Raw genomic sequence first — 21,331 nt, forward strand, 5'->3', positions numbered from 1 at the left:
AGCTTCAAAAGATACACTTATCTTCATTATTAATCACTGGTTACTTCCAAAACTACTGTACGGTATAGCAATAGTATCGATTAAAAAGGAACAGTTTGAAAAAGCAATAAGCCCCATCTACCATGCCGTTCTAAGATATGCCATAGGCGCCTTCCGAACCAGCCCCATCGTCTCTATGCTAAGTGAGAGCGGACTTCTTCCACTTAGCCATATAATAATAACTAAATTAGCCGCAACAGCAACAAGAATTAAAGAAAAGAATATCCAAGCACCATCATTCCTCAATAGAGCCAACTCCGAACTTTTCGCTATAACAAACTGCAATATCCCGGATATCACAACACTGTTACATCTTGGCACTCGGCCGTGGTACCATGAACCCCCTAACATAGACTGGCATTTTAAAAACATCCTTAAAGCAGGCTGCAATAGTACAATAGCACAAAAACATTTCATAGAATACATCAACAACAAATACATTAAGCACAATCACATCTACACCGATGGATCAGTCGATGAAGCAGCAGCAGGATTCGGGATTTACTCACCCATTGATAAAGTAGCGTCCAAACTGCCGGATCACTCTTCCATCTTTACGGCAGAAACGTTGGCATTAATCCAGGCAGTTGAAGATACCCTGCGCTCTGACCTGGAAAACGTCATCTTTACCGACAGTGCGAGTGTCCTCTCGGCACTAGAGCATGGAACATGTAAGGACCCAAACATCCAAAAGCTCTACCAGGTCACTAGCCCACACATAAACCAGGATCAACAACTCACCATCTGTTGGATACCTGGTCACACTGGTATCAAAGGCAACGAGATCGCCGACCGCCTCGCCAACAAAGGCCGAAGAAAAACATCAACCTACAACACTTCGTTGCCTAAAAGAGACGCAATTATCTATATAAATGGAAAAATAAGAGAGGCGTGGGAAAAGGAATGGATTAAAACCAAAAACAACTTCCTTCGGCTAGTGAAATTAACAACTACACCATGGCCATCAGTAATAAAACATCGAGACCAAAAGATCCTTACTCGAGTAAGAATAGGCCACACTAGACTGACCCACAGCCATCTCATCGAACGATCCAGTCCTCCTCTCTGCCAATTCTGCGGTACCACTATAACAATATTCCACCTCTTAACAGAATGCCACGGATACACACAACTTCGTAATACTTGCCATCTTGACGCCAACATAGACTCAATACTTTCACCTCATCCACAGAAACAGGAAAATCTACTAAAATTTCTAAAACTATCACATTTATTCCATCAACTATAACAATCCAATAGTCCTATTATATAAACAAAGAGGCGAAAGAACTCCGCAGGAGCCAAAGCCTCTCTAAACCATACTAACAACAACAACAACATTCCGTAAAGACCCTTCTCAAAGAGAACATCGTGTTGTTCGTGATCCCTTACAAACGTACCCCAATCAAATCTAACCATGTCTGGCCGTGGAAAGGGAGGAAAGGTAAAGGGAAAGGCAAAGTCCCGTTCCAACCGTGCCGGTCTTCAGTTCCCCGTTGGCCGTATTCATCGTCTCCTGCGCAAGGGTAACTATGCCGAGCGCGTCGGTGCCGGAGCACCCGTGTATCTGGCAGCCGTCATGGAATACTTGGCCGCTGAAGTGCTTGAGTTGGCCGGAAACGCTGCCCGTGACAACAAGAAGACGCGCATCATCCCGCGTCATCTGCAGCTGGCCATCCGCAACGACGAGGAGTTGAACAAGCTGCTGTCCGGAGTAACCATCGCTCAGGGTGGTGTGCTGCCCAACATTCAGGCCGTGCTGCTGCCCAAGAAGACCGAAAAGAAGGCTTAAACGGTGTGACAAAGCTTCCTTCATCTCAAACCCAAAACCGTCCTTTTCAGGGCGACAAATTACTTTGCCAAAGACATTTTATTCGATTTATGCTGTTATGGGAGAACCAGAAGGAAAAAAAATCCAGATATATCAAGAACCGTGCTTGAAACTGTGTACAAAATGTAAATGAAAAAATGTGCCGTCCTTTGGCACAAAAAGCATCCCATAATATTTTCAATTCTGTAACCTCTCACTACGAATTCTACAAAATGCAGCATATCATAAGCGATGCATAAGATTTTCCAGGTAGGTTGGATTTACCATATAAATGCAAGCAGTGATACCTGCGTGTTGACCTTTTTCTGAAAACAGTAAAGGACACTTTTACCTGATTTATCGTTAACCACGGGAAAATGTTGAAAGGGTCGATTGTCGAAAAATGTTGTGCGTTTAGGTAGCCTTAGGTTCTCACAAAAGTTTGGCTTTCAATATATCGGGAAACGTTGACAATGGCTTTAAAAAAGTTGGACCAAAAATTAGGAAGGTTCAAATAAACAACCATACTTATTAATGTTTCCCTTCACCCTTCATCTTAATCACCAGTTACCCAGATTTGTGAAGCATTTTAAAGTGTTTCGTTGTTTGAAACAATAAAATGATTTGCAATGTAGGAATGCCTATAAAATACAAAGTATTGAAATGTCCTAACGCATATGCAACTCCACATTCAATAACGCCGTCTAGTGGTGATCAAAGTCCCTGCAACCAGTAGTAACGCCATCTAAATAATTGGTTAAAGTAAGGCTCAGTGATCTACGTTCATATGAGAAGCGTTACATGCCTTTTAAAATTCCCAAGCAGTATTTTTGAAAAGTTCATAAACACCCCAAAAGCTTTCAATTTTAGTAACATTTCCTATGATTAGAAAGTATAAAATACTAAAAATATTAATAAATTAATAATGTATATGAATGTAGGATAAAAGAGAAAAGAGTGCTTTATTCAATTCAAATTAACAAAATCGTCTTAGTTCTTCACGTGTGTTTCACTTCAATCTCCGTGTGCGACTGTCCGCATCCGCTGTCCGTTCACCGTTTCCCCGGTTAATCGAGTCACGCTGCTCTCATCCGAGCTGTCATCACGAACCACAGGGTGGTTCATTCGTCACCCATCCTACACGGCCCTTCCTGATGTTACATCCGGCCCGGATGTACCCATGGTTTCACGGCTGAGCAAGCCGTAGTCGTCTGCGATGGTCCTTCAGCATCGTCATCCAGTTTCCGTACACTCAAACGGTCATGCTCCAGAATCTCCTTCACGACCTACGGACCGTAAAACCGCTGCCGATACTTTCTCCCCGGTCCAAACTGCGTCACGGGAAGTGCCACCAGATCACCTTTCTCGTACTTACGCGCCGGTCGCTTCCGTAGATTGTAGCTTCGTCGATTTTCGTCCTGGATGGCTTGGATTCCATCTCTAGCCATTTTGTGTAGCTCGTCTCTGTCGTCTTGGAACGACTGTTGCAACTCTGCTTCAACCATGGCGCGCAACGTGTTACCGTCAGCATCTTTCATCTTGACTCCAACTAGCAATTCAAACGGACTGGTTCGGATTGCCCTCTGCCAGCTGCTGTTGATCGCCTTCTGCACCGCATTCACGTGTCGGTACCACTCTTCCGGTTTATCGATAGATAGCTTAGTCAAAACCGGAATAATGGTGCGATGTACTCGTTCCACTTGCCCGTTGCCTCTTGGAACACCTGTTACAATCGTGTGTAGTTCGATGTCACGCTCTTCACAATAACTCGCGAACATTGACGATGTAAAAGCTGCTCCTTTGTCACTAATTATTCGTCGGGGATCGCCAAAAACACTTGCGATGACTTGTAACTTCTTCACTACTTCGTCACCCGCCGTTGATTTGGTAGGAAATAGCCACGTAAACTTACTGAACGCGTCGATCACCGTCAGGATGTAATTGTAAGATTTCTTCGTCGACGGTATAGGGCCGAGATGATCGATATGAAACGTATCGAGAGGTACCTCGCCCTTTGGAATAGGGTTTAATAATCCCTTCGCTTTACCCCTCTTTTTGTCACCTAGAATACACTTCACACAAGAACAAATACACCTCTCTATCTTCTCGTCAACACTTGGAATGTAATAGTCACTCGCTAAACGTTCCTTGGTTTTTCTGATTCCGAAATGTCCTTGATCGTGAGCATTCTTAATAACTTCTGCTTCCATCGAGATTGGCACGCACAATCTGGATGAAAAGACATCACCCTTATACAACACACCATCTTTTGCAAAATAGTCGTCGATTTCTTCACCACTGCACAACTTTGAAAGAATCTCTGCCAATTTTGGATCACGCTGCTGCTCTTTCCTCATACGCTCACAAATCGCTGTAGACACTGACATTACACTGGCACGAGATAGAGCATCCACATGCTTCATTCTTTCGGCACTGCGATGTTCGACTTCAAATTCTAACTCTGCTAAGACCACCATCCAACGACTAACCCTTGCGTTCGGTATCTTCTTAGCCATGGATTGCTTGAAGGCAAAGCAATCGGTTACCACTTTAAACTTTTGTCCCAGTAAATAGCACCGGAATTTCTTTAAAGATTCTACCACCGCTAATGTTTCTAGCTCAAAAGAGTGATAGTTCTGTTCAGCTTGGTTGGTTAGTCTGCTGTAGTAATAACAAGGATGATACATCCCGTCATCTACCGCACGTTGCATGAGCACTCCAGCCAATGCCTCCTTACTTGCATCTGTATGGATTTCAGTGTCTGCACCACTTTGGTAAATACGCAATACCGGATAATTCACTAACACTGATTTTATCTCTTCGAACGCAGCAATTTCCCGTATACCAAAATCAAACTGATTTTCCTTTTTTAACGTCATCGTTAAAGGACGAGCTATCTTCGCAAATCCCGGTATGAACTTACGAAAATAACTTGCAAGACCTATGAATCGCTGCAACTGCTTTGTGGTTTTAGGTTGGGGATACCGCTTCACTTTTTCAATCTGCTGCTCTGCTGGTTCGATTCGACCGTCATACACAACATACCCCAGATATTCCACGCGCCTTTGCAAAAACACACACTTCTTCCAATTGAATCTTAAACCTGCTTTCTCGGCCATCTCAAACACACGCTTCAAAGATGCAATACCATCTTGCTCACTCTTAGCTGGGATTATAATGTCATCCACAAACGTTATGATAACTCCTTCGTTTATGAGCTCTCGTAATGTAGAATTAATAAATCTGCAAAATGCATTTCCACTGGTGCGCATTTCCACTCCACTTCGTGAGTAACAAAAGCTGTAAACTTCCGACTATCTTCGTCTATTGTAACGGGAAAATAAGAATTTTCAAGATCCAACGTTGTGAAAACTCGAGATTCCGCCAATTGCTCTATTTGATCTTCTATGTTAGGGATTGGATATTTATCCCTAATCATCTTCTTGTTCAGCTCCCTGTAATCGATGCAAACTCTGTACGTACCATTCTTTTTAGGAACCACAACCACAGCACTTGCGTATGGACTGTACGATGATCTTACGACACCTTTGTCTAGCCATTCCTGTACCTGATCTTTAACCACACGCCTTTCTAATGGAGCAAGCCTACGAGGATTTTCACGAACTACACTTTCATCTTGTAACTTGATTACTAAGGTCTCGACCGATTGTGGGTTTTCGTTGGGATTATAACACTTTATCATGCACTCTATTTGTTCGCGATATTCTGAAGGAACCGTTAACTCTCCCACATCCGCGGCTTTTATATTGTAAATCCATCGTTCGTCGTTTTCTACCAATCCAACTTCCTCCACTTTCAAACCATCGTTCGTTATCGTATACTTCGTCGTTTGCATAAAGTCCATACCTAACAACACTTTTGAGTTCATAGAATTCACTGACACTATAAAAACATCGACCGATCGCTTCAATTCGTCAATTTCCATACTTATCTTTGTTTTGCCGTGTGGTGTGTTGCAATTTCCACCGAAACCACGGAGTCGAAAACCTGTTTTAACTGGCACCATTTCACTAAACGGCAACTCATCGAAAAAATCTTTCCGTAATAACGAAACTTCACTGCCAGGATCGACAAAAGCCACACAATCCATATTGTTCACTTTGATGCGCTTTGTGATCAGTCTATTTCGTTTTAATTCGGACACATCGTTCTGTTCCGCTGTTTTCACTGTAAGAACATTCGTGGTGTCACCATTGTTTTGCCTTGGCATGTTCGACGAATGTCGCGCTTTGTTCGGACATTCCTTCGCGCGGTGTCCGTATTCATTGCAAACAAAACACTTGGGTCCACGTTGTTTGTTTGCGCATGTACGTGTTTCATGTCCGAGATCACCACAATTGTAGCAACGTCGTTTTGAGTTTTCTTCTACTTTTTCCACCACGCGTCGCACTTGTTCTTTCTTCTTTTCTGTTGGCTCATCTTTCTTTTGCGCACGTTCCCAGAACAGTAGCTTCGATTTCAAATCTTTTATTGTCACAGCTTCGTATAAACTTGCTCGACTTCGAGTGTCCATTGTAACACCATCGACGATATATTCCACTAAACTGACTTCATCTAAATCGATGCCTTGCGCAATGCGTTGCATTGCATAGATAAATTCCAATATGGATTCATCTTTCTTCTTCTTACGCGTTGCCAGCTTACGGTGTACGTCATTCGCACGAACTACCGTACCGAACTCTTCCAGTAAAGCTGCACGCAACGCGGTATACGAATTGGTTTCGCGTTTGATCATCACAAAACTTTTCGCCACACCAACTAACTTTTTGCGCATCATTACCAGCATCTGATCTTGTGTCCAACGTGCCATCTTTGAAATATCTTCAAATTCGTTTAGCCACACACTAAAGTCTTGGGATAGATCATTCCCGTACGTTTCTAAACCGTCTTCAACATCACGAAACGAATACGGCGTGCGCACCAAATCCGAGTGTTCTGGCAAGACCGCTTCATCGTTTGTACTGCTACGCATTTCTGCGTCTGCAAAATTGTCCGTATTCATGGTTTCATCCATTATTTCCACGTTTCCTTCTTCGACTAGTCGCCTGGCCAACTCTTCTTTTGTACCCGAGGTAGCTAGTTTTCTAGCGGCGCACCTCCTAACTAAACCCGGACGAGTTAAATCGTTTAGCAACACGAGGATCTGCGCTTCGTTGTCCATTATGCGAATTTAACGAGAATTCAGCAGTTATCGACAGTTCCTAACGCCTTCACCAACACACGCGCGTGCCCCACACACAGTATATACGTCTACCTCTTTCCACTAGTGACGCACACTTTCACACACACTCAACTCTTTCTCGTTGATTGCGTTCTCTAAACGCACGTTTTACACGCACTACGCGATGCTTTTCGTCTTTAATCGTCACACTAACACAAAAGTCACACTTCTGTTGTCCTTTGTGCAACTCGCGTCGTTTTTTGCGTATCGGCGTACCTCTTACACGCACTGTACTCAACTTTATCCTCTTTAACACACACAGGCAGACGACTTACACGCACTGCGCTTCTTTCCCTCTCTAACACACACGAGCGCACGTTGCACACGGGCTGCGTAATGCTTTGTACGTCTTAGCACATACAGGCGCACATCTTACACGCACTGTACTTAACTTCATCCTCTTTAACACACACAGGCGCACGTCTTACACGCGCTGCGTAATGCTTTGTACGTCTTAACACATACAGGCGCACGTCTTACACGCACTGTATACTTTTCTGTACGTCTTCACATACAGGCGCACATCTTCTACGCACTGTACACTTCTTTGCGCGTCTTCACATACAGGCGCACGTCTTTTACGCACTGTACATTTCACGCAACTCTTTTCTAATATCCCGGTTGAGCCCCCATGTAGGATAAAAGAGAAAAGAGTGCTTTATTCAATTCAAATTAACAAAATCGTCTTAGTTCTTCACGTGTGTTTCACTTCAATCTCCGTGTGCGACTGTCCGCATCCGCTGTCCGTTCACCGTTTCCCCGGTTAATCGAGTCACGCTGCTCTCATCCGAGCTGTCATCACGAACCACAGGGTGGTTCATTCGTCACCTATCCTACATGAAATATAATTATTACCTATTCAATCTATGTTTCCGCCTATTGTGAATAAACTTTACTGTAGGTGCGAGGGCTCTTTTTTAAATTGAGGTTAATGAAGGTAGTAAATATTTGTATGTATTTCATTATCCTGCTTTATCAATAGTTGGGAAAATAAATAAATAATCATTTTTAAAAGTAACCATTTTTTATGTGTAAGATTGTTGTTGGAAACTGTTGTAAGGTTTCCAACGGACTGTCAGCTGAGGCGATGTTTTGTATGTGCGCAAGCAGATAAAAAGGGAGAAAAATCGCGGAAACTGGTTCATTGCGGTCAAAAATACATACGAACGAAGATACGAAGGAAATAAAGGAAAAAACTAATGTTTTGGCACATCTTAAGTGCTAGCCTAAAGAGTTTACTTTGTTTTCTATTTTAGTTAGACCGGCAGTTTCTAACAATTGTTATAATTATAATACGTGAAGTTGTTACAGCTGTTAAAGCTGATTGCTGTTAAAAATGATAGCCTAATAGTAATAATATAATTTATTTATACTCATGAATTATCAATGAGTGCTATCTTTGCAATTACAGGCGGTCCCCGAGATACACGGTTAATGGGGACCGAAAACGGCCGCAAAATACCGCGTATCTCGAATTTCCGCGTAAGTCGAATCTCGTAATTTTCAGCCAAAATATCATTAATCTTCGTGTAATTTTGCAAGTAGGGGATGGTTTTAGCCACCAAATTAATTATTTGATATGTTTCTAATGAATTGAACAGTTTGAAACCTTTTTAAATGGTATTTTACATTCGATCAATACGGAAATTATTTGGTATTTCACAATGGATGTGTCAAATCAGTACAATTTGCTCAAAGAACTGTCAAATTTAGAAAACCGCGTATCTCCGAATCCGCGTATAAGAGGTACCGTGTATCTCGGGGACCGCCTGTACTGTTCTTTTTTATGTTTGTTCAAAAATTGTTGCTTTTCTAATTATCATGTAAAAAAACGATATTAAGACATGATAATCTATTAATTTGCTCATCCACGGCGATTAAAACAGGTGTTCAAAAATGGTGCTTGGGTTTGTGGTAAACAGGCGTTACGCGTAACGCTAGCGTAACGTAGAGGGCTGAGCCTTACTTTTACCTCAATTTGATTATCCACGACGATTAAACCAGGCGTTCAAAAATGCTGCTTGAGTTTGCGCTAGACAGACGTTACTCGTAACGCTAGCGTAATGTAGAGGGCTGAGCGTTACTTTTCCCAAATAATTCATTATGCGATCTATGAGGTCCCAGGGTGTTTGTCCTGGATAGTAACTGGGAAACATTTTAATGATAACGGAAGCTGGGGAACAATTACCAAATGTACAAACCAAAATGTAAGCATCGCTAGCGGAGCATCGCTAAGTCAGTATACCAAATGAAGTCAGTATCCCAAGAAAATATATAGCATTCAGTTAACAGCATAGATTTTGGAGGTGGAGTTAATTTCTTCATGTTCATAGCACCCTGATAGCAAATCTTGCAGAAAGTATTTGGTGGGTATGAGTTAAATCGAATTAAACAGTTTTGAAGAGTTAAACAATCGGTTTGATCTGATACCGGTAGGAACATTTTCATATCATTTGCATAAAACAATTTTTCGCAATCTGGTATAACGTAAATAACATCATTTATAAATTTTTAAATAGAATAGGGCCGAGAAACGTGGATCCCCGGACGTGTTGGTGAATGGTGCAGATAGAGAGAAGGAAATATTCACTGTAATATGCCTATCACTTCAATAACAGGAGAGCCAATGAACTAGCGCCCCATTTACTCCATAGCTTGATAGTTTTGAAATAAGCATTGAGTGATTTACGGATTCAAAGGCAACATTGACGCTGTTGGCTGTTATAATAAATTCATAAACTTTATGTAAACGGTGTAGTTTTTTTCATCCGATTTCCTTCTTTTGATGAGTTATCCCAAGTATACATGAACGATGCGCATGTATAAGTCAGATTAGAGCTGATGCAAAAAACGGTATGATCCACGCGGCGATTATTGCTTCAAAAGGATGAGAGGTTTGCTCTAAAAAAATATTTTTATTAGAAAATTTAGATAAAAAAACGCAAGAGAGAAAAATGATTCATTTTAACTAACGCTTCAATTGTTGCTTTTGCGAACGCTTCAAACGCATACGTATAAGATAAAAAATCACACTCACAAAACGCCATCTCATGTAAATGCACTGAATATACAGCAGTGTGAGTGCTTGTTATGCGAGTAAAATGTTATACGCACACCATTCGAAGCCATCATAGACATTTTTTCTCTCAAATAAAACATTTTAATGTTGCGAAAGACACAGCTCTTGAGTAATGTATTGTGGTCCTGAAAAGGACCGTTTTGAGACTCCATTTGGAGGTTTGTTAGAGCACGTTGAATTTAACCTCCAAAACCGTACAGAGTGCGGCCCTGACGCTTCAGAGCATACACCACATCCATAGCGGTGACGGTCTTACGCTTGGCGTGTTCAGTGTAAGTGACCGCATCACGAATCACATTCTCCAGAAATACTTTCAGGACGCCACGGGTTTCCTCGTAGATGAGGCCGGAGATACGTTTCACTCCTCCGCGCCGAGCCAAACGGCGGATGGCGGGCTTGGTAATGCCCTGGATGTTATCCCGCAGCACTTTTCGGTGACGCTTGGCTCCTCCTTTACCCAGACCTTTTCCTCCCTTTCCTCTTCCAGTCATGATGAGCACAGGATTGTACGTTCACGATGTTCCAACTTTAAATTGACGATCACGATTTTTTTTTTTTTTTTTTTTTATAGAGACTTTGAGCCTTTCAGCTTCATTCGCCTCTTCGTAAACTACTTAAACCTAACAATCTTCTTACCCAGGGCATTTCCTCCCTGTGTAAACCTTAATCCGAGTTTGCTCGGTTACCTTAAAACTAAGCTTATAACTAAAAGGAAGATCAATTTATTAAATTATCAATTTAAGATCAATATTAATTTACGACACATATTATTCTGATAAACTAAATTTCTTCATAAAGGTTTGTCATACGGAGGAATTTGAGGAGTTTTCGCTGACATTTGGGGTCGGGTGATAGGATGATGTCTATGCTGGTATCAAGATGGCATAAGGCGCGTTCGGTGGTGTATCCATGGCAATCGGTGAGAATATGACGAACAGTAATGTTTACGCCACAAAAGCTGCATAACGGTGGACTGGACTTTTCTAGGAGATAGGAATGTGTAAGCCGGGTGTGTCCAATCCTGAGGCGTGATAGCACTCGTTGGTTCTGGCTGGAGTGTGTGTCTTTCCAGGCTGTTGTTGATGGTTTGATGGTTCGAAGAATAGAATTTTGTTTCCGGTGCCAGGTGAGGTTCCATTTTTCGTCAACTATTGTTTTGCTCCATATGTTGAAGTCTCTGCGGGATATGGTTGTGTTGTTTTCTGGAGGGCGAGAGCCGACGGAGTGGTTTGCAAGTTGGTCAGCTTTCTCGTTTCCGCTGATACCCGAGTGACCAGGTATCCAGCAGAATGTTATAATCGGGGAGTTATCAAGTTGATCTAATAGTTGGATGTGCGGATCTCGGATGTTACCGTGTTCTATGGCGGCTAGAACACTGGCACTGTCGGTGAAAATAATATTTGGTTTATTAAGGCAAATACTTTCTTGCGCGGCGACTATCATGGCTATTGCTTCAGCTGAGAATATAGAGGTTTGGTCTGGTAGTTTGATGGCACAACTGTTGTTGGAGGAGAAAATACCGAAACCGGCGGATTCATTAAGGACAGAGCCGTCGGTAAAGATATGATGGTGATTCTGGTATTTGCTTTGGATGAGACTGGTAAAATGATGGCCGGCGATATGGCTGCAATTTCCTGCACGTAGTTTATCTTTTAAAGACCAGTCTATTGTAGGCGGTTGACGATACCAAGGGCGTCCTCCGCGTCCGGTAAGCTTGCTGATATGGGGAAGCTGGTTGTTGGTAAGGGCAAGAAATTGTGCATTGACTCTGTTGATAAATGATTCGGCTTTGATGTCCTTCTCTAGGATGCGTCCTGCTGCTGCTGTTAATCTGTTGGTGATAATGTAATCAAAAGGAAGAAGTCCGCTCTCACAAAGTAGAGAGAGGATTGGACTGGTGCAGAAGGCTCCAGTTGAAAGGCGGATGGCTGTATGGTATATGGGAGCAATACGCTTCTCAAAGTTTTCTCGTTGGCGAGAGACAATCTCAATACCGTAGAGAATTTTGGGAAGCAGCCAGCTATTGAGGATCTGCAGAAGTGTTAGACGTGATGCACGATGTTGTCCAGCTCCTAACATCCTAAAGAGGTTCAGTCTGGTTTTTGCTTCTTTTCTTATCCGGTTGGAGTGGGGAATGAAAGTAAGTTTTGTGTCAAATGTAACACCTAATATTTTCGCTGAGTTTACATTTGGTATGATGTGGTTGTGAAGTTTGATTGGTAGTTTGCGATGAAAGCCCATTTTGCAGATATGGAGGATTTGAGATTTGGAATGGGATATTTCATGACCTGTCCACCGAGACCATTGCCTTATCTTGTCAACTCCTTTTTGGAGAAGCTGACGAGACGTGCTAACAGATCTCGATGAAGAGACCAGAATGATATCATCGGCATAGACAAAAGGTTTGATTTCATATGGAATGGAGCAAAACAGAGATTCTATACTGATAAGGAAAAGTGTAGGAGAAAGGATGGCGCCCTGAGGGACACCGTTTTCTAGAGGATATGGATTAGAAACACTATTACCGATTAGGACTCTAAATGATCTGTCTGTAAAAAAATTGTCTATGAAATTAGTGAGCCGGCCACCAAAGCCCCAAAAAGCTAGTTGAGAAAGAATGGAATGGCGCCAAGTGCGATCAAAAGCTTTGGAAATATCTATGATGGCAAAGTCTATGTGATGATCCTGGTCTATTGATTTTTGAATAGTATCATCTAATTTGGCAAAATATGTTTCCGTGCCCAACCCGCTCCGAAAAGCGTGTTGGTCAGAGCTAAGCAGGTTTCTGTCTTCTAATTCTTGCGAGAGGCGGCGATTAACCATGCGTTCTAAAACTTTACCCATGCAGCTAAGGAGGGAGATTGGACGGTAGCTATCAACGTTGTTGTTAGGTTTGTTAGGTTTGGGTATGGGGATAGTTAAACTACTTTTCCAATCATTAGGAATATTACCAGAAGACCAAATACTATTGTAAATGTTAAGAAGGGTGGATTTAGATTCTACAGGGAGGTTTTGCAGTAAGGGATATCCTATGTTATCGGGACCAGCAGATCTACCTTTACATTTCCTTAATGCCCAATGGAGTTCAGTTAATGTGAAAAGACTATTGTATCTATGTTCAGTGGCATCAGGGAAAGAAATTGGAACAGATTCAGTGTTAAGTTTATGGGTTTGAAAATTACTCGGATAATTGTGTGTGGCAGAAACATCAGAAAAGTGGATGGCAAAGGCTTCAGGTACTTCAGCAGGGGCAATGATAGTGTCCTGGGTTTTGAGAACTATTGTGGAGCTTTGTTGATTTTTACCATTCAAACAACCGACTCGTCTCCACACTTCCTTGCTAGATAACTGAGGATTAATTTCATTAATGAAATTATCCCAGTAATTCTTTTTGGCAAGACGAACTGCTTCCTTGGCAAATCGATTGGCTGTACGAAATTCCTCAGCAAAAATTGGTGTGAAAAAATTATCCGGATTTTTGCTAGCTCGGCGGAATTTACGCAAAGCAGCTCTGCGAGCTTTAATAGCTGTAGCAACTGTTGCGTTCCACCATGGCTCACATCTTTTTCCAGGTTTTCCAGTTGTACGGGGAATACTCCGAGAAGCGGCGTATTCAATGCATGCAGTAAAGCGAGAGAGAGGGGGATTTTCATCAAGTGGAAGATTGAATATTATTTCTCTTTGATATGCTGCCCAATTGGCCTCCTCATATTTCCACCTGGGGCGGAGAAGAGGCCGCTGGGGATTTAAACTACTGTGGATTAAAAGTGGAAAATGATCACTACCATGAGTGTCATTAGAAACTGTAACTGTGAACTGCTGTGCCATAGAAGATGATACAGCGCAGTAGTCAAGTATGGAGCCTTTGCCGTTTATGGGAGAAATACGTGTAGCGGATTGGTTTGAAATTACTTCCAGACCAATTGTTTCAAAAACACAAGCAATGCTGTTCCCTCTGTTACATGAGGTCGAGCATCCCCAGGTGGTATGTTGGGCATTAAAATCCCCTAAAACAATTAAATTATTATTAATTTGCTGAAAGGTACTAGTGAGATCGGAAATTATTGTAAAAGGGTTGATTGAATGAGAAAGATATAAACATACTATGGAGCATTGTACGGGAGAAGAAATTTCTACAACTACTGCGGGAAGATTAGTGGATATAGCTATTCTATTTGATGGAATGTGTTTTAAAATGCCTACAGCTACACTATGATGAGGTATGGTTGGGTGTATGTTAGTGTACCAATTGTATCTATTAAGAGGAGAGCTAAGGAGAGAGGGAACTGTCATTACTTCTTGAAGGGTGATTATTGTTGGATCGTGTCTATTGATTAGTAGTTTTAGTTCTTCTATATTTTGGTTCATGCTTCTGATATTCCAGGATAATGCAAATATGGATGAATAGTTATTAGATTGATAGGATGAATTGAATTATGTAGTAAAGGAAAAATGAATGAAAGTTAATGCTTATAATCAGAAGGATATTGTTAATATTGAAATTATAAATTAATCTACAGATTTCGTGTTAGATCTAAGAGTTTTTTTAGAGGCGACAGAGGGAGAAGGATTGGATGTGGGAGGGTTGGGGGATTGGGATGAGGGAGAGATGGGGATGATTTTTCGGGGTTGGGATTCCTCTTCCGAGGAGGGGGTGTTCTTTTGGTGGGAACGTTTCCGTTTGTTAGTGGTGTTATTTTGTTCGTCTACGTCATTTTGTTTTACATGTTTTACTTTTTCTACTTTTTTGTCTTCATTATCTTCTTCAGTTTCTTCTTCAGTGCTTTCTTCCGTGCTTTCTTCCGAGCTAAAATCGTCTAATTCTTCTTCACTTTCATCCTCTTCAATTTCCATTTGAGATTCTATTTTCTTTTTTTCTAAACTCTTTTCAAAATTCTTGCACATTCTTTTCATAGTTTTATCCTGATCTTCGATTTTTGTTGTTAGATTAGTTACTGTTTGTGTAAGCAAAATTATCATTTTTTCTAGAGATTCATTCTTTTTCTTGAGTTCTTCAATTTGGGTGTCTTTTTCATCTACTGTGTGTGTCTGTTGTGCGTATGTGATGCGGTTTTGAATGGGACTAGAATTTGTGGAATGGGTAGCATTAAGCAGAACTTTACGTGCCTCACCGTAAGAACAGTTGTTGTCGATCTTGTACTTGATGACCTGTTCTTCTTGAATGTAGCGGGGACAGGTACGAGACGTGGTGCTGTGGTTGTCCTTGCAGTTTATGCACACGGGATCTACGGTGCACTCTCCATGCGCAGGGGTACCACAGTTAGTGCAGGTAGGCGACAGTTTACAGTGAATCTGTGTATGTCCAAACTGTCCACACTTAAAACACTGCATTGGTTTCGGGTAATAGGCTCTTGTTTTTACTTGTAAAGCACCAAGGCGAATAAACTCCGCAATGGAGGTAGCATTGATTCGAAGCAGAAAAATGTTTGTTGGCACAATTTCACCATTCACTTTACGCGTAAAACGCCGAACATTCATTACTTTTTGGTCACTCAAGTTCTCCAGAATATCTTCATCACTTAATCCTTTTAGATCCGGGGCAAAAATTACACACTGAACACTATTGAGGGTCACATGAGGAGCAACTTTCACAAGGGATCCATCGATTAACTTTGTAATTTTTTGTAGCTTCTCGAAGTGGCTTTGGTTCCTAGTTTTCAGCAAAAGCTTCTTTCCACTGTCGATTTTACGGCCAAACTCACTAAGATCACTGCCAACGGCGTCCTTGATGGTTTTACCTACGATGAATGGGTTTACGGGCAAGACAGAGTCATTTGCCATTTTAAGCACCAAATACTTTAGTTCACCATTCTCATTGTCTTTGTCCATCCACGGGGGCATAGGTCTCACTCTACGAGTGGTCCCGGGAGGGGGAAAATTCCCCCCTAAGGGGGGAGGGTCTGACATGTTGTCGGCCCAATGTAAAAATTTATCTTTTAAAACAACTGTTTATTTCAATTTCAAATCACTGTTTAAATCACAGAATCACCACACCAACAAACACTTCACTGTGATACAGATATTATCCCTAACCACGTAAAACCAGTCCTGAAAAGGACTGCATTGAACGGCTAAAAGTAACACTTCACAGCAAGGTCGCACACAAAACAAAGAGGAAAAATACCGGGTAACAAATCACAGACTACAGAGCAGGAGGTATAAGAAATACGTCCGCACACTTCAGCTGTCACAAGTCGAATGGTCTTTACGGAATGGACGATCACGAATGACTGGACGATCACGAATGTGACGATCACGAATGAGCGTTTTCGAGCTCAACGTCCCTATTTATACTTTTTCATCCACGCATTCCCTCTTGCTCTTAAGATGAGAGAAAACAAGGGTTGGCAAGCGCATAAAAAGAGCTCTTGTTCGAGCAGTTTCCTCATTTAACGTTCAACTTTTGTCAAATAAACAAGTTCGCTCCGTGCTCAACGAAACCTACGCTCCCGAAGTGAAATGGCTCGTACCAAGCAAACCGCTCGTAAATCGACTGGAGGTAAGGCTCCTCGCAAGCAGCTGGCCACCAAGGCTGCTCGTAAAAGTGCCCCGGCCACCGGAGGAGTGAAGAAGCCGCATCGTTACCGTCCGGGAACGGTGGCCCTCCGAGAAATCCGTCGCTACCAGAAGTCGACCGAGCTGCTCATCCGCAAGCTGCCCTTCCAGCGCTTGGTGCGTGAGATCGCCCAGGACTTCAAGACTGATCTCCGCTTCCAGAGCTCAGCCGTCATGGCGCTGCAGGAAGCCAGCGAGGCGTATCTGGTTGGTCTGTTCGAAGACACGAATCTGTGCGCCATCCACGCCAAGCGCGTCACCATCATGCCCAAGGACATCCAGCTGGCCCGTCGCATCCGCGGAGAGCGTGCCTAAATCGTCCATGCATCCGGAAGCGGTCCCTGTCTAAACGGGGCATTTCCTTCTCAAAACGGTCCTTTTCAGGACCACCAATACTGTTGAACATTCCAAGAATTTTCTTTCGATTGCTATTATGAAATTGTACATACGAATGCAAGCCTTCACGTATGTCGTTTTGTTATAACGAGGAAAGTGTGAAAAGGGGGAAAATTTGTTTTAAATAATCAATGTTATGGGAGGTATTTTAACTTTTTCTTGTCAAAGTTTCGCTATTTAATAGGGCATCTGAGGATTTTGACTATATTGATCAATATTTTATTACCATCTATATTATCTATGACTATTATACCAACATCGCTGCTTACAACAAACTACGAACGAATAGTATGACTATATATTTTACAACAAATGTTCGACACAAACAGCTTAACTGATGCTTATACACACTTTAATTCAAACGCTTAAGACGACCCTTCAATCCTTATAAGCAAGTTTAAAATCGAACAAATCTATTACAAAATTTGACTCACGACACATAAGCTGCTATTGGTTGCTTTGTCGATAAATTATCCTCGTATGCGCGAGGAAAATTTAATTTAAAAAAATGATTGTCATACAACGAGCGAAACGACTTCTATTCATAATTCATGATACACGAAACTCCATTTACAATTTCACCTCGCAAAACGCTTCCAACCAGTGCGGACTTCTTTTTAATGTTTTTGTAAACGTGCTAAGGTTCTTTTTAACATTAATATTTACAATGAACAACCCAGAACTTTAATGTCAATCACAGCATCATTGTTTCCAATACAAAGTTCGCAAACAAACTTAGGATATGGCTGCGTTTACCTGCACTAATGCCATTTAGTACAGGCAAACGCAACAAACTGAACAATTACGTTGACGAAGACGGACACCCTGAAATTAAAGCGCTAATTCGCTGGTGCAGATGAAACGAAGGATAATTCTTTGTTTGAATGCGGTTTGTGGTCCTGAAAAGGACCGATTTGAGAGAACGAAGCCAATCATTTCAGTGGCTTACTTCGAGCTGGTGTACTTTGTGACAGCCTTCGTTCCTTCGGAGACGGCGTGCTTGGCAAGCTCACCAGGCAGCAGCAGACGAACAGCGGTTTGGATTTCGCGGGACGTGATCGTCGAACGCTTGTTGTAGTGCGCCAAGCGGGATGCCTCAGCAGCAATGCGTTCGAAGATATCGTTGACGAAGCTGTTCATGATGCTCATGGCCTTCGAAGAGATGCCAGTATCCGGGTGGACTTGCTTCAACACTTTGTAGATGTAAATAGCGTAGCTTTCCTTGCGGGTCTTGCGCTTCTTTTTCTTGTCGGACTTGGAAATATTTTTCTGGGCCTTGCCAGACTTCTTCGCAGCTTTGCCACTGGTTTTGGGTGCCATTTCGACGGAAAAATTCACTCAACACTGGGACACGATGTGTATGATTCAACGGGTGATTGCGTTCTTTTGTTGTTGTTAGTATGGTTTAGAGAGACTTTGGCTCCTGCGGAGTTCTTTCGCCTCTTTGTGGGGAAAAGTCAGATTATTATATTGCTATAGCTGATGGAATAAATGTGATAGTTTTAAAAATTTTAGTAGATTTTCCTGTTTCTGTGGGTGAGGTGAAAGTATTGAGTCTATGTTGGCGTCAAGATGGCAAGTATTACGAAGTTGTGTGTATCCGTGGCATTCTGTTAAGAGGTGGAATATTGTTATAGTGGTACCGCAGAATTGGCAGAGAGGAGGACTGGATCGTTCGATGAGATGGCTGTGGGTCAGTCTAGTGTGGCCTATTCTTACTCGAGTAAGGATCTTTTGGTCTCGATGTTTTATTACTGATGGCCATGGTGTAGTTGTTAATTTCACTAGCCGAAGGAAGTTGTTTTTGGTTTTAAACCATTCCTTTTCCCACGCCTCTCTTATTTTTCCATTTATATAGATAATTGCGTCTCTTTTAGGCAACGAGGTGTTGTAGGTTGATGTTTTTCTTCGGCCTTTGTTGGCGAGGCGGTCGGCGATCTCGTTGCCTTTGATACCAGTGTGACCAGGTATCCAACAGATGGTGAGTTGTTGATCCTGGTTTATGTGTGGGCTAGTGACCTGGTAGAGCTTTTGGATGTTTGGGTCCTTACATGTTCCATGCTCTAGTGCCGAGAGGACACTCGCACTGTCGGTAAAGATGACGTTTTCCAGGTCAGAGCGCAGGGTATCTTCAACTGCCTGGATTAATGCCAACGTTTCTGCCGTAAAGATGGAAGAGTGATCCGGCAGTTTGGACGCTACTTTATCAATGGGTGAGTAAATCCCGAATCCTGCTGCTGCTTCATCGACGGATCCATCGGTGTAGATGTGATTGTGCTTAATGTATTTGTTGTTGATGTATTCTATGAAATGTTTTTGTGCTATTGTACTATTGCAGCCTGCTTTAAGGATGTTTTTAAAATGCCAGTCTATGTTAGGGGGTTCATGGTACCACGGCCGAGTGCCAAGATGTAACAGTGTTGTGATATCCGGGATATTGCAGTTTGTTATAGCGAAAAGTTCGGAGTTGGCTCTATTGAGGAATGATGGTGCTTGGATATTCTTTTCTTTAATTCTTGTTGCTGTTGCGGCTAATTTAGTTATTATTATATGGCTAAGTGGAAGAAGTCCGCTCTCACTTAGCATAGAGACGATGGGGCTGGTTCGGAAGGCGCCTATGGCATATCTTAGAACGGCATGGTAGATGGGGCTTATTGCTTTTTCAAACTGTTCCTTTTTAATCGATACTATTGCTATACCGTACAGTAGTTTTGGAAGTAACCAGTGATTAATAATGAAGATAAGTGTATCTTTTGAAGCTTTGTGGGTTCCTGTGCTGAGCATTTTGAAAAGGTTGATATTCTTGGTTGCTGTAGTTTTTAACTGTTTAATGTGGGCTTGGAATGTGAGTTTTTGGTCTATTGTGATCCCGAGTATCTTTACTTTTTTGCAGTCTGGAATTTGTGATTGATTAAGGCAAAGCGGTACAGTTGGGTGCGGTTTGGTGCAGATGTGTAGTATATTGCTTTTTTCAGCAGCGATGTCATAACCAATACATTTTGACCATTCCCATAAGATGTTCAGTCCCTGTTGCAGATTGTATCGCGCTGCTCCATTATCTGCATTGCTCGAGATCAGAACGATATCATCAGCGTACACCAGTGGAGTGATGGATGGTGGTAGTGAGCGGAGAAGACTTTCGATGCTAATCAGAAATAATGTTGGAGAAAGGATGGCTCCTTGAGGAACTCCGTTTTCGAGTGTTTTAGTGCTGGATTTGTTCGTTCCAATCAGAACCTCGAAGGTACGGTCTGAGAGGAAATCATCGAGGAATGTGATTATGTTACCTCCGAAATTCCATCTGGCTAGCTGGCGCATGATTGCGTATTTCCATGTCCGATCGAAAGCTTTAGCCAAGTCGATGATAGCACAGTCGGCATGATGTTTATCAGATTTTACTTTGGCCAGCAGTTCTTCGAGTTGCACAAAGTAAGTTTCCGTGCCTAATCCGCATCTAAATGCGTGTTGATTAATGCTGAGGAGTTTCCTGCCTTCCAGTTCTTGGGTAAGACGCCGGTTTACCATTCTTTCCAACACTTTTCCGATGCAGTTTAGTAAGCTTATTGGTCTGTAGCTATTTGGGCTGTGTTTAGGTTTATCGGGCTTTAAGATGGGTATTGTTAGACTTTTCTTCCAGTGAGGAGGAATTTTGCCACTCTGCCATATGTGGTTGTAAAGCTTTAAGAGCAGGTTTTTTCCTTCAGAAGGAAGGTTTTTCAACAGTGGATAGCCAATGTCGTCTGGTCCTGCTGAGTTGCCTTTGCACTTGGCAAGAGCCCAACTCAGTTCGGCTATAGAAAAGGATCTATTGTAATGTATGTTGGGTCTGCTATTGAATTGTAATTGTATGGATTCAGTTTTTGCTTTGATGGTCTTAAATTCTGGCGAATAACTATTTGTGGCGGATATGGTGGCAAAATGAGTGGCAAGTACCTCTGGTGTTGATTCAACTGGCACTATTGTGTCGTCATCGGTTTTGATGATGATATGAGCGGTATCTTGCTTGCGTTCTGTTAGGCATTTCACATTTTTCCACATGTCTTTTCCAGACATTTCGGGACTTATGTTGTCTTTGAATCGGTTCTATGATTCTTGTTTTGCCTTCTTTATTTCTTCTCGTACAATGCGATGAGAAATTTGAAATTCCTCGGAGAGGGTAGGGATATGGGTGTGGTCTTGGTTTTTCTTG

The 21,331-nt window shown here is 42.1% G+C and overlaps 4 protein-coding genes across 4 annotated transcripts; 2 read left to right on the forward strand and 2 right to left on the reverse strand.

Annotated features, from left to right (window-relative positions):
* The first annotated feature begins 1,392 nt into the window (after nt 1-1,392).
* Nucleotides 1,393-2,034, forward strand: LOC1268521 (histone H2A). The gene has a single exon (XM_061649849.1). The coding sequence runs from the start codon at nt 1,457-1,459 to the stop codon at nt 1,829-1,831; it is 375 nt and encodes a 124-aa protein (XP_061505833.1). The 5' UTR covers nt 1,393-1,456; the 3' UTR covers nt 1,832-2,034.
* A 7,578-nt stretch (nt 2,035-9,612) lies between these two features.
* On the reverse strand, nt 9,613-10,713 carry LOC133392046 (histone H4). Its single transcript, XM_061649873.1, has one exon. It carries the CDS (start codon nt 10,659-10,661, stop codon nt 10,350-10,352), a length of 312 nt encoding a protein of 103 aa, XP_061505857.1. The 5' UTR covers nt 10,662-10,713; the 3' UTR covers nt 9,613-10,349.
* A 5,852-nt stretch (nt 10,714-16,565) lies between these two features.
* LOC133392011 (histone H3) lies at nt 16,566-17,132 on the forward strand. The gene has a single exon (XM_061649835.1). It carries the CDS (start codon nt 16,651-16,653, stop codon nt 17,059-17,061), a length of 411 nt encoding a protein of 136 aa, XP_061505819.1. The 5' UTR covers nt 16,566-16,650; the 3' UTR covers nt 17,062-17,132.
* A 653-nt stretch (nt 17,133-17,785) lies between these two features.
* Nucleotides 17,786-18,477, reverse strand: LOC133392042 (histone H2B). The gene has a single exon (XM_061649869.1). The coding sequence runs from the start codon at nt 18,460-18,462 to the stop codon at nt 18,088-18,090; it is 375 nt and encodes a 124-aa protein (XP_061505853.1). The 5' UTR covers nt 18,463-18,477; the 3' UTR covers nt 17,786-18,087.
* Nucleotides 18,478-21,331: the final 2,854 nt, after the last annotated feature.

The sequence above is a fragment of the Anopheles gambiae genome, chromosome 2, assembly GCF_943734735.2.
Source record: "Anopheles gambiae chromosome 2, idAnoGambNW_F1_1, whole genome shotgun sequence".
Taxonomy (NCBI): domain Eukaryota; kingdom Metazoa; phylum Arthropoda; class Insecta; order Diptera; family Culicidae; genus Anopheles; species Anopheles gambiae.